General features: G+C 57.0%; 1 protein-coding gene across 5 annotated transcripts in view; it reads left to right on the top strand.

Annotated features, from left to right (window-relative positions):
* Positions 1-7,748, top strand: part of LOC148648655 (myocardin-related transcription factor A-like) — a 32,052-nt gene extending 24,304 nt beyond the window's left edge. For 4 of the 5 annotated variants that reach the window (XM_088606388.1, XM_088606391.1, XM_088606390.1 and 1 more), the window contains 9 exons: positions 224-392; positions 713-1,141; positions 1,665-2,444; positions 3,508-3,723; positions 4,662-4,778; positions 4,875-5,021; positions 5,220-5,330; positions 5,604-5,664; positions 5,984-7,748. In XM_088606388.1, the coding sequence (XP_088462514.1) occupies positions 224-392; positions 713-1,141; positions 1,665-2,444; positions 3,508-3,723; positions 4,662-4,778; positions 4,875-5,021; positions 5,220-5,330; positions 5,604-5,664; positions 5,984-6,666 (2,713 nt within the window). In that variant the 3' untranslated portion in view covers positions 6,667-7,748. The remainder of the gene's footprint in view (positions 1-223; positions 393-712; positions 1,142-1,664; positions 2,445-3,507; positions 3,724-4,661; positions 4,779-4,874; positions 5,022-5,219; positions 5,331-5,603; positions 5,665-5,983) is intronic. The other variant, XM_088606387.1, reaches the window with a different exon arrangement.
* The last annotated feature ends 5,191 nt before the right edge of the window (positions 7,749-12,939 follow it).

Below are 12,939 nucleotides of genomic sequence, written 5' to 3'. Positions count from 1 at the left end.
CATCGTGGCTCGTTAAGACAGCTGACCCGCCTGTAGTCTAAAAATCTGTCGTTTCTCAGCCTGTGGCGACTGAGCTTTTCTACAAAAGAGCTTCCCTGTTCAGGCACAACACTGGCTCTGTCGCCTGTCTGTGTTTGTTTCTCCTTTTTTGTTTTTTTTTATTTCACTTCCTTCTGCCTGCCCCTGTTCTGTTATCGTCACACCTCTCTGTCTCTCTCTTAAGGCCGCCAGCCGATCAGCAGACCTCCTCCACCGTGGGCCCCTCCCCCTCCCGTAACACGCCCGCCTCCAACCCGGGGTCCTCCAATCAGGGTGGACTGAGCCGCCAGGGCCAGCCTCCAGGGGGAGGGGCGAAGCACTTAGCCCTGCCCCCTAACCTGGAGGACCTCAAGGTGAGCCAACTCCTCCTCTCCCTCCTGTGGAAGGAGGATCTTCGGGGGGGGGGAGGGGGGGCAGAGGGGACCTGGATCTATGCAGCGTGGTGCCCCCAGGGTGCTAGGTGTTTACAACTAGCAGCAGAGCAGCTCTGGGCCAATCAGGACGGAGGCCGGCGGGGGAGGGACTCATGTGGCAGACATGCTTCATGCAGAGAGACTCCCGTTCCTGTAGTCGGACCCAGAGCAGCAGTTCCGCCGCAGTCGATGGAGACGTGACCGGGGCCCGGCCCCAGCGCGGTCTCAGCCCCGTGTGCTTCTGTGCCTTGGGCCTCCAGGTGGCGGAGCTGAAGCAGGAGCTGAAGCTGAGGGGGCTGCCGGTGTCGGGCACGAAGAACGACCTCCTCGAGCGGCTGCGCAGCTACCAGGACCAGCACGGGGGCGCCGTGCCCGGGGGGGCGCCGGCGGGGGGCGCTCTCAAGAACTGCCATCTCCCGCAGCAGCTGTCCCAGGCTGCCCCTAACCCCGCCCCCCTCCTGGGCGGAGCTGCGGTCCTGCACAAGCCCGGGGAAGGGGGCGTGGTCGTGGCGGCCTTCCCCCTGGTCACCGCGGCGCCCGGGCCGGGAGGGGGCGGGGCCGCGCCCGCCGTGATGCACTTCGGCAGCACGAGCTCCACCCCTCCCGTCTCGCCCACGCCCTCCGACAGGTCGCTGGCGGGCATGAGCCCCGATGAGACGAGTTGCAACGGGGATGCGTTCGGGGAAACGGTACGCAGTCTAGCCCTTTTTTTTTCCCCTCCTCCTTCTCGACAAGACGCATATACACTCGCACACCCTGGACGGGACGCCAGTACATCACAGGACACACACACACACACACAAATTTTCCCAGAAGACCGCTAACCCACCAGCATGTCTCTGGACTCGGGGAGGAAAGCCACACAGACCGGGGGAGAACATACAGACTCCACACAGACAGCACCCCAGGACTGGGGCCCCAGCGTGGTCGGGCAGCGGGGCACGCCACTGCACCTCCGTGCCGAACCCCCGGGGATATTACCCCAGAGATTTTTGGCCTTCCGCCATAGAAGCGTTTGTCCCTCACGACGCTCGTGCCATCCACCTGCCTGTTCTCCTGCGTTTTTGCACGACATGGAAAAATAGTCCGTTTCCGTTTCGTCTCCAGACTTGGCGTTTGTCTCGAATGGGATGCCGTTGATGTTGCTCCAGGCGGCCTCTGCGATTTCGCTCTCTCATGTCCTCCCCCCCCCCTCTCTCCATCCCCCTCCAGGTCAGCTCCCCCCTCACCCAGCTCAGCCTCCACCCCTCCCCCCCGCAGGCGCTGTTCCAGGTCAAGGAGGAGAACGTCTCCGGGGCGGCCCCCTGCCGCTTCTCCCAGCCTGCCCCGGGCCCGCTGGACAAGGACCAGATGCTGCAGGAGAAGGACAAGCAGATCGAGGAGCTGACGCGGATGCTGAGGCAGAAGCAGAGGCTGGTGGAGACGCTGAGGTCCCAGCTGGAGCAGGGCAAGCGGGCGGGCGACGTCGCGGACACGCCGCTCCGCGTCCGGGTGAAGGAGGAGCCCCTGGAGCTGGGGGTGTCGGCGTGCTCGGGGTCCCCCTGGGGCTCGTTCGGCCCCCCCCGCGCCCCCCCGTCGCCCGGCCTGCCGGAGGACGCCATCCAGGTGACCATCAAGGAGGAGCCGGAGGAGGAAGAGGAAATGCTGCTGCCTGCCGAGACTCTCTGGCCACGGGAGACGCAGGGGCGCCCGCTGCAGCGGACACCGCGGGCGCGGCAGCTGCAGCACACGCAGCAGCAGCTGCAGCACACGCAGCAGCAGCTGCAGCACTCGCAGCAGCAGCTGCAGCACTCGCAGCAGCAGCTGCAGGAGCTGCAGCACACGCAGCAGCTGCAGAATGCGCCGGAGCAGGAGATGGAGCAGTCGGAGCAGCTGCAGCAGGCGCCGGCGCAGGAGATGGAGCAGTCGGAGCAGCAGCAGCAGCAGACGCCGGAGCAGCAGCAGCTGCAGCAGCTGCAGGAGATGCGGCTGCAGCAGTCCCAAGCTCAGCAGGTGAGTCACAGCCGCGCGGACCCTGCGGCCTCGCGCTTCTCGGCTGGCTCCTCCCGGGCTCCGGCGGGCAGGCTGCCCCCCCCCACAGAGCGTCTCCTCGGCGCGGGAGACGTGTCACTGGGGAACAGGGCCCCAGAGCCTCCATCCTGGGAGGGCTGCGGGCCGTCGGGTAGTGAAGTTCCGTTCGGATTTCGGGCGCGGGAGGAGTTGGGAGCAGCGGTCAGAGTCCTGGACTCTCCACCCAAGGGCTCCAGGTTCGAATCGCCGAGGGGGCACAGCTGCTGCACCCTGGAGCGAGGTTCTGCACTTCCCGCTGCATCATGGGGAGGCCAGGCCTCGTTTTCGCTGGGCGAAAGGGTTCAGCGAGACCGCTTTTAAGGAAACTAGCAAAAGGCGCTGTAGTGTAGCGACGAGATCAGTCGGGCAGTCGTGCAAGCCCCCGCCGCGTGTCTGACCTGAAGACTGGACTGATTGTAATCCAGAGAGAAATGGTTTGTCCGTACGAGGAATTTAGTGGGGTTGCCGGGAATCGTGCCTTTGCTCTCGGTGAGGACAGCGAGGGGAGGGTCTGCTTTCCCTGCCCGGTGTGTCCCTTGGCAAAGGAAAGTGGGGCGATCAATATTGATCGATTTGGTATTGGCGTCGATGAGTAGAGGCGATCGATCGCGCCAGTGGCTGCCTGGGAGGTCGAGGTGGCCGAGTTGGGGGTGGGGGTGCGGGGCGTTGTCCTGCACAGAGATGTCGGAATGGGGTACCCTGGGAAGAGAGGCGAGGTGTCCCTTCGGGGTTCGCTGGCTGCACACGCCTGCGCTATTTGGGGCTCTCCAGTTGGCTGGCTGAGCATTCCCTTCTGAGCCACCATGGTTAATTCTGGGTTTTACATGGGCCCGGTGGGTTGTCCTGCCACAGAAGGCCTCTCCCCTTGAGGAGCTGGAGTTTCATTTTTATAAATGGACTCATAAACTTCTGTGTAAAATCTGTACCTGCCAGTGCTGTTGCAAAGTCGCCATTCTGCTCAAGTACTGTACTTGATCTGGGTGTCATTCCCCGTCTGTTCCACCAGGTGTCGCCAGTGTTCCTGGGACAGCAGGCCCCGCCTCCCCAGCAGCCATTGCCCGCCCCCTCCTTCCCATTGGACTTCCTCAAGGCCCACCCCCCTCCCACTCTGCTGACAGACAGCAGAGGCAACCACTTCCTCATCGCGCTGACCAATCACTGCGCAGAAGGCCAGCCAAACCACTCCCCACAGGGTAGAACACCCAGCCGCATCACACTGCAGGTATCCCTCCGCCTGTTGTTAGAGCTACTTCCAGCAGGAGTCAAGTTAATTGTAACCCTTAGATGAATATTGATTTCATACAGTACTTTTAAAAGTAGAGTCTCAAAGCGCTTTACATTAGATGTTGAAAGAAAACGGAAGACACATGGTCATTAGAAATAATGAATCAAAACGAATCGAAAGCCTTTTTGCAGAGAGAGGTTTTGGGATGAGATTTAAATGCATCTAAGGTAAGTATCTCTGGTATCCTTAGGGATGAAGTTCCAGAACTGTGGGATGTAGCAGGAGAAGCCCTGTCACCGGTGGAGTGTAGAGAGGCTTGGGGGACAGAAAGGAGACCAGAATTAGAAGGGCGAAGGTTGTGAGGTGGGGAGCAGGGTGACAGTAACTCAGACAGGTTCTGAGGTGCCAAGCCGTGTAAAGCCTTATAGGCGAGCAGGAGGGTTTTGAGGTCGACGCAAAACTTGACTGGAAGCCAGTGCAAGGTCTCCAGGACAGGAGTAATGGGATCACTTGCACTAGACCTGGTCAGGATTCTGGCTGCCGAATTCTAAACCTATTAGTTTGTTCAGTGTGGATTTGGATACTCCAACGTGTAGGGCATCGCAAGAATCAATTCTAGAAAAGACAAATCCACTCGGTCAGCACAGGACATAGTCTGAAGGTATTTGTGAGATGGAAGAACGATGCTTTTTACAATGTCGATTTCAAGTACAAACCCGAAAAGTGCAGGCACCAGGTAACACCAACACAGTATACAGGGTCTCCAGACCTGCAGTAAAATTAAAGTTAGCACAACTGTAATGTTCAGTTTCATGGATGGGGAATACATTTTATTCTGCTAGACACTGGCGTGTATAATTGTCTCTGCTTGGTGTGTGCCTGTGTAGGATACACACTCCATTGCTGACCGATCTGATCTCTCCTTTGACCTTCAGAGACTGCAGTCTTCTCCCACGAAGCTGCCCAGCCAATCGCCGCCTCAGCTGACCGCCAGTGACACCCAATCAAAACAGCAGCTGCAGCCAGGCCTCATCAATCAGCCAATCAGAAAGGTAGGCAGCGGTTTTGTGGGGGGGGGGATCTGGTAATGATGCTAATTCAGTTTTTACAGATCCTGAAACAGGTTTTGTTCCCTGTTCCTTTCGCAGGGACAGAGGGTGGGGCTTCAGGTGCTGACAGGTGGCCACGCCCAGGGGGCGGTCCTCTCGTTCTCTGCCCCGCCCAGCTTGCAGCCATTCTTTGTGGGTGAGCCCGCCCCTTCCGCTGGACACGCCCCCTCCCCGCCGGCACAGTCGGTAAGGGATCGTCCGCACAGCCAATCTCCTGTTTTGAGCGCGCGTGGGTTTTTCTTCAGTGTGGGTCCGTGTGTACGTTGTTTCTTTATACAACATCCCTTCTGGTCAAATTTAGACTCTTCTGGAGTGTGACTGTGTGTGCCTATCTGTAGAATGCAAGGCAGAGCTCAAATCCTTCTCCCCCTGTCTTTCTCCCAGGTGTTGGAGGTGTGTCAGGCTCCTGAACAGCACACTCATTTTGGATCAGTCTCCCCAGTGCCAGTCAGTGAATCAGCCAAGCCACCCCTGTCTCCTCTACAGCCCAGCAAGGTAGTACTTGTTCCTGCCTGTCTCCCAACACCTGTCTGTCACTCATCATACAGACAGTGACACAGACGAGAGTCAAGCAGGTTTTGGAGACACAGCCAGTGTCTCTGCATGTCTCTCTACCGAAGCCTGTCTGGTCTTGACAGTACGTCTCCGACTCCAGCGCCTGTCTTGTCTGCGTCTGTGTGTGTGTGTGTGTGTGTGTGTGTGTGTCTCCAAAGCCTGTCCGTTTTTGGGGGGTGCTGCTTTACAGGCCGGTGTCTTTTGTGTCTGCAGGAGAACGGTGCCTCCAGCCAGCACATGGACGATCTCTTTGACATCCTCATTCAGACAGGAGGTAAGAGACGCAGTCAAGTAACACAGCTGCTTCAGCCTGCGCCAGCCTTTCAAACACAGATCCTCAGCCACTCCTGCCCGTCCTGCAAGGGCCAGACTGAATTTAAGTTCACACTGCGTACACACTCACTGCACGCCTGCTGTACAGGGACCGTGCACACACACACACACACACACACACACACACACACACACACACACCTGGTGTATGTATATCATGGTTGTGTGTTTAGTATTGATAGTAACTTTGACACTCAAATCGATTTTCTCTGGTCCCCTGTTCGCGCTGTGATTGCCTCTCTCGGTCGCCCCTCTTTCAGAGATCCCCGCCGACTTCAAGGAAGATGCGGACCCCTCCCCGTCTCGCCTGCGCCCCAACACCCCTCCGACAGCTCTCGCCCAGCCCCACCCCTCCTCCTCTTCCTCTGCAGAGCAGCTCCACACCCCTGCTGGCCCCTCCTCCTCAGACGCCACCCCCCCTGGGCTGCTCCTCCTCTCCCCGCCGTCCCCGCCCACCTCCCCAGGCTGCTCCTCCTCCTCCTCCTCTTCCCAGCATGCCCTGGGTGGAGACCCTCCTCCAGGCACGGGGGCGGCCCCGGAGACAGGGGTCCGCCGGGCGGAGAGCAGCGCCGGCAGCGGGCGCCTGGAGGACTTCCTGGAGAGCACCACGGGCAAGCCCCTCCTGGGGGCGGAGCTGGACGGGCCCCTGACTTTGATTGACGACCTCCACAGCCAAATGCTGAGCACTTCCAGCATCCTGGACCACCCCCCGTCCCCCATGGACACCTGCGAGCTGGGCTTTGCCACGCCCCCCCAGCCCCCCAGCCTGGACTTCAGTGACCCTGCTCTGGACAGCATGGACTGGCTGGACCTCACCATGGGGGGCGGCGGGGGCATCTCAGGGCTGGGGGGCCACCTGAGCTCCCACACGCCCCCCAGCGTCTTCTCCACCGATTTCCTGGACAGCCCTGACCTGCACCTGCACTGGGACTCCTGCTTATAGTAGAGCCACTCGGAGCTGCCAGCACACACTCGGACACACACTTCCTCACTCTGATCCTCCTACTTCCTGTGTGTCGCTCACCTGGAAGCACAAGTGACATCCCACACACAGACAGACACACTTCCTCATTCTGATCCTCCTACTTCCTGTGTCACTCACACACACACACACACAAACACACACGCACACACAGACACACTTCCTCACTCTGATCCTCCTACTTCCTGTGTCACACACACACACACAAACACACACGCACACACAGACACACTTCCTCACTCTGATCCTCCTACTTCCTGTGTCACACACACACAAACACACACACACTTCCTCACTCTGATCCTCCTACTTCCTGTGTCACACACACACGCACACACAGACACACTTCCTCACTCTGATCCTCCTACTTCCTGTGTTACTCACCTGGAAGCACAAGTGATATCCCCCCCACCACCCCACACACACACACACACACACACACACACACACACACACACACACACACACACACGCGCTGTTCCACGTAGTATTGTAAGCTGGACTTCTCTGGGGCTCGGGCCTCGAATCCCAGGACGCCGTCGCCTCAGGGCAGCTGTTGACTTTCGGGGAAGGGGGCTGGCAGAGATGTCGGACGAAACACTGGGAATTCGGAGGAGGGGCGGAAGAGCCCCGCTGGACCTGTGGGGCGCCCCCCCGTTCGTTGCTGATGGGGGAGATTGTTGGGCGTCCTCAGGGCCCTCAGAGACTTTGGGTCGGCGTCGGCGCCGTTCCCCCGATTTTGCACTTAATCTAGTTTGTTTGCGTGGCTCCCGAACGCGCGGCCGGTGGCGGTACTGGCCCGGTCCGGGAGGGTGGGGATCGGCCCGCCTCCTGGAGGGCCGGGCCGGGCCGGGCCCGCCGGGCGCGCCCTCGGTACCGCAGGATCGAGAGCGTCTGATCGTTTCATCCCTGTTGTGTTGGTTGGGGAGGGGAGAGGTGGGGCTGGGGTGCGAGGGAGGAGTGGGGGGAGGAAGAAACAAACTTGGATATTGTAAAAAAAAAAATAATTTTTTAAAGAAAAAATACACGATGAAAACAGAAAAGCCCATGTTTGAGTTGCAGGTGGTTTGTCTAGAGTTCTGCAGTGCTTCGTCAGTCCAGCAGGGGTCACTGTGGGGACCTGGCTGTACTTTTGGGGCGTTAAGTTCTGGAAGGAGCCGGCCTCCTCTCTGGCTCCTCTGGGCCTCTCTCTGGCAGAAGCAGGGTTTTTGGGGTCCTCCTTAAACATGCTGCCTAATCTGCCCAGAGCTCCTTCCAGCACAGAGCTTTTCATCCTGGGATCTGGGGTATCCCCTGGGGTTCCCCAGAAACTCTATCCAGCCCAGAGGAGTGTAGAATCAGCCCTCCGGTCTGCTCTGAGTCTTGACAGTTGACGTGTGAACTACAGTATGATAATTGGCAGTATAATTGTAATGTCACTTATCTGACATGATGGGCTGTCCAGTCCTGGAGGGCTGGTCAGTGTGTCTGCAGCAGGGCTGTCCAGTCCTGGTCCTGGAGGGCCGGTCAGTGTGTCTGCAGCAGGGCTGTCCAGTCCTGGTCCTGGAGGGCCAGTCAGTGTGTCTGCAGCAGGGCTGTCCAGTCCTGGTCCCGGAGGGGTCAGTGTGTCTGCAGCAGGGCTGTCCAGTCCTGGTCCTGGAGGGTCAGTCAGTGTGTCTGCAGCAGGGCGGTCCAGTTCTGGTCCTGAAGGGCCGGTCAGTGTGTCTGCAGCAGGGCGGTCCAGTCCTGGTCCTGGGGGGCCGGTCAGTGTGACTGCAGCAGGGCTGTCCAGTCCTGGTCCTGGAGGGGTCAGTCAGTGTGTCTGCAGCAGGGCTATCCAGTCCTGGTCCTGGAGGGGTCAGTGTGGCTGCAGCAGGGCTGTCCAGTCCTGGTCCTGGAGAGGTCAGTGTGGCTGCAGCAGGGCTGTCCAGTCCCGGTCCTGGAGGGGTCAGTGTGGCTGCAGCAGGGCTTGAGTAGGGGTGCAGTTCTGCCTTTTGCCACTTGAGGGCACTGTGTGCTGTGATGCAAGGGCCTGGTTTGTTTACTGCGAGAGCTGCAGGGATCACTGCAGAAAATCAAGAGAGGTGAAGTACAGCAGCTGTATATAAGCCGTCTGTCTGCTGGAGTATTTTACAAGCTCATGTCTTCTCTCTTACCCTGACAAATGCACTGGATTAAATGCGGACAGACGCACTGGCTGGGTGACCAAGGTGCTGGTTGAAAGACTGACACTCCAACTGATGCGCTGACCAACACGCTGATGGACGTGCTGTCTGATGTGCTGACCTGCGCTCTGACTGACTGGCACACTGACCGACATGCTGACCAATGCTCTGACGGACATGCCAGCTCTGACACACTGGCACACTGACCGATGGCTTGATTGATGTGCTGCCTAACTGGCGGCGTCTTGCTGTATTAATATTGCCCTGCAATGAAATGTTCACTGCAGATCTGAGGCCTTCGTTAAAAACTGCCCTGACGCTCCCAGACACGTGTGCTAACGAGCAGGCCGTTAGATTCTGTGTTTTGCATAATTCAGACCCTGTCAATTATTCATCGCGGTCCCAGGGGAGAGAAGCCTAGGCTGTTCCAGAGACGTGGAACTCTCCCTCTGCCCCGAGAGACAGACCCAGCCCATTGACCGTCCTGGGGCTGACCGCTTCTCTGAATGATCGCAGTGGTCAGGCGCGGAAAGACCCGTCGGGTGTCCTGCCAGCTTCGAGGTTCGTGTCCGAGACAATTCGCGATCAGTGTGCACAGGAATGTGTCCTGGGTGATGTTTCTGTTCTGCAGTCATAATGAAATATGGGCAGGCGCGTTGGTGCTGGGGTCACCCAGCTCAGCTCCTGGGGTGCTGTCTGTGTGGAGTTTGTCCTACAGCCCAAAGACAGGGTGATAGGTCAATGGAATGGCTCTGCAGGAAGTGAACGGGGCGGCGATCTGCCTTAAATCCGGCTCAGGCCCCAGTCCTGCAGCCTGAACTGTGCGTCTCTCTGGGTAGATGTGTCTGTCTGACTGATCTGCTGGCTCGTACCGAAGTAACCTGCTTGCTCTACCCGGGCCCTGGCGCTTCCTGCGCGCGAGATGGATGGGGCGGTGGCGGCTGTGGCACCAGCTCGGGGGGGGGTGGAGGGGGTGATGGATGAGCTCTGGTGCTGTTCAGTCCTCCCCCCGCTGCTTATCCAGACTGGCTGCTTCCCAACCTGCTCTCCCCCGCCCGGGTGCCCTGCCCTGCGTGGCTCAGCATCAATCACACAGTCCACAGAGGGCATTAATATGGGCACTGGAGCCATCGCCCTGCTCCTCTCTCACCTTCTCCCCTTCCCTCTCTCTCCCTCCCTCCTCCTCTCCTTCTTTCTCTCTCCTCTCTCGTTCAATCTCACCTCCTCCCCTAATTCTCTCTCCTTCCTTCTTTCTCCCCTTCCCTCTCTCTCTCTCTCCTCTTCTCACCTCCTCTTTTTTTTTCCTTCCCGCTCTCTCCTTCACTGTATTCAAATCCTCTCCTTCCCCAAACTCCCTGTCGAAAGGGAACCAAAGTTGTGGGGGGGCCGATAAAAGCAGCGCACAGGGTTCTGAAGGTCCCTTGCGCTGTCCTTCCTGTTGGGAGAAGTTGAAACTCAACCGCTCGGCAGCACAGGTCAGGGCACAGCACAGCCCCCACCAAACCACGGCAGGACCGCGGCTTCTTCAAGCCCAGGAACTACTCGCATGAAAACAATTACTCGCGTCCGGCTGCTCTTCCCCTCCGAGGGACGCGCAGGAAAAACACTCACAACTCATGTCAAGAGTGTTTTATTTTTTTTATCAAGTCGTACAAAGAACAGTTCGGTTTCACCAAAAAAAAAGTTGCTTGGAATTCCATGTTTCAAACAGACTTATTTTCCTGAAAAATAATCATCCTCTTCGTCGTCATAATCTTTGCCGTATACAAAAAGCAGGTCGGCAGTTACAAAGGTTGGTTTTTTTCCTTCATAGGTGTATATAGATAGACTACAGCTACTGTATTGTATAGAACAGCTGTTGCACGCAACAGACTCTGCTGACTTATTGCGAAAACGTATTGCACGTGATTTTAAACAGAGGTGAGGCTTTAATACGGGGTCTGAACAAGGGTTAAGGAGGCGCTCGGCTAACTTCAGAAAAAGGTTCTCCTGTCTCGCGTCAATCAGAAGTGTGACATCCTGCTAATACTTTTGTCCTCTCTGGAGCCCCTGCTGCGGTTCTTCGCTGTCTAGCAAGGCCGGATAAAGGTCAGTTTTTGTTCTCTGCAGCAATGGAATTGGCCGCTCGTACAAGGAGGGTTAAAGTAGGTAAAAGCAGCGAGCGCTAGGGGGTGCTGCATCGTCTCTGCTGTTTGTGTCCCTGTGTGCTGTGGGGGGCACTGGGGATATTAACTGCCTCCTGGCGTGTTCCAGCGTTGTCCACTTGGAACATTTTTCCCCCCCACGATCCTTTGCGTGTATCGAATGATCTTTCTCCCCAGTGTCTTGCTCGTTTGCAAAGGGGAGCCGGCTTTTTCAGCCACCTCTCGACCAAATTCAAGAAGCACGCAGGGGTTACCAACGGAGCCACATGCAGTCGCACACTTTTTTTGGAGGCTTAAAGTGGGCTAATAGCTTATTGCTTCTGTCCAATGAATCTACAAATCTGCAGCCCCACCCACATTTTGGTGGTTTGCTATTGGCTAGTGACTTGATGAAATACAGAAATCCGCATTCAGGTACGCCCACTTTTTCGGCACCCTGCCATTGGCCAGCGGCCTCTTGGCCCCGTCCAATAGAAAGCGAGGTCTGTGAATTTGCAGTTGGCGAATCCCTCACACTTCTGATTGACCTGGGACAGTGTGTGCGTTCCGGATTTTGCGTGGGGTGGGGGATTTGGGAATGGGTTAACCCCCACCTCCTCGCCGCCCCCCCCCCCCCCCATTAAAGCCTCACTGAAAAATCGTAGGGGTGCAGAAAGACTCAGCATCACAACACCAGACAGGATCGTGCAAACCTCTTTCATCAAGGAGGAAGAACAGAGGTACATCAATATGCAACACTTAAAATTTTAAGACCCTTTACATCCATAAATACATTGTTTAACTTTATTGTACATAACGTAACGTGTGCACGTGCAAATGTATTAAATGTGTAAATATGTAACCTGCTCTGAACAGGCGCTCAGTGGTTCGATGCCAAGATTTTCAGGTGTAAATTGGATGAATTTGCTCTTGAAAACAACCTGACGTTACAAGAGCTGAATCTCTAAAGACAGACAGAAAGAAGAAGAACGTTGGTCCAGCTCTTCCAGCGTCTCCATTAGTGCTCGCAAGTAGGATCAATAATATTACAGAGAGGCTATGTATATGAAAAACTACATATGTCACACACGCATACAAATGCCTTTTTTGCTCTAGATTTACCCTGAACTATTAAGTAAGAACAGTATAGAAAAGCACACGTAAACAAGAAGCCTTTTTCTCATCACAATACAAATGATGGAGGGCTCCTCCGACTCAGGTCGGAGATATCGGTTATGGTTGTTGTTTTTTTTTTTGCAATGTGTCGTCGCTGGAAAACGGAGACCTCCCCTGGAGGAGGTGGTGGAGTGCGTTGGTATGGGGCCATGAAAGTTTTGCAGGATTTCTCGCACCCCAATTTCCCGGCCCATGCACAAGGAAAAAAGAAAAATCGAGAATCCCTCTCCCCGCTCAGATCCCCACCTCCTCCTAGTTCGTTTCCCACTCTGGCCTTCGGAAATAAAAGGGATGGGGGTCTCCCCCCCCCCCCCTGTGTGTCCGAGTCTGAGGCGGTTAAGGCCGTCTGCTGTGCTGATCCGGGGAAGAAGGGAACTGACACTTACTCCCGGCTACAACCACCTCCCTCTTGGCATCAGCTTGGATGGGAACAAAGATGGCGTCCCCACCATTCAGTCATTCCTGTGAGCCCTGCAGTGCCAAACAGCCTGACCGTGGCATCAGGCGGATTATTGAGGCAGCTCTCGGCGATGGATCTGAGGGAGCGCCCAACCACAGACGAGAGGAAGCCAAGTCAGCTGTTTTTCCGGTAAGGTTAGCCCTCGTTTCTGTTGTTGCTGTAACGCTTCCCTTTGGATTTGCCACATTTCCGCTGCTGGTGACGTCACTGGACTGAGCGTGCGGCCGCGAGTTTGTTCACCGAGCGCTCACTGAGGCTCGCAGTGCAGTTCTTGCGAAGACTGACCGTGGTCAATGGGAGCACTCTTGTCTTTGCCCACCAGTAGTCCACC

This window comes from Lepisosteus platostomus, chromosome 14 (assembly GCF_059453375.1).
Source record: "Lepisosteus platostomus isolate fLepPlt1 chromosome 14, fLepPlt1.hap1, whole genome shotgun sequence".
Classification (NCBI taxonomy): Eukaryota; Metazoa; Chordata; class Actinopteri; order Semionotiformes; family Lepisosteidae; genus Lepisosteus; species Lepisosteus platostomus.
Note: the sequence above shows the minus strand (reverse complement) of the source record. Positions and strands in the feature narration are given on the sequence as shown.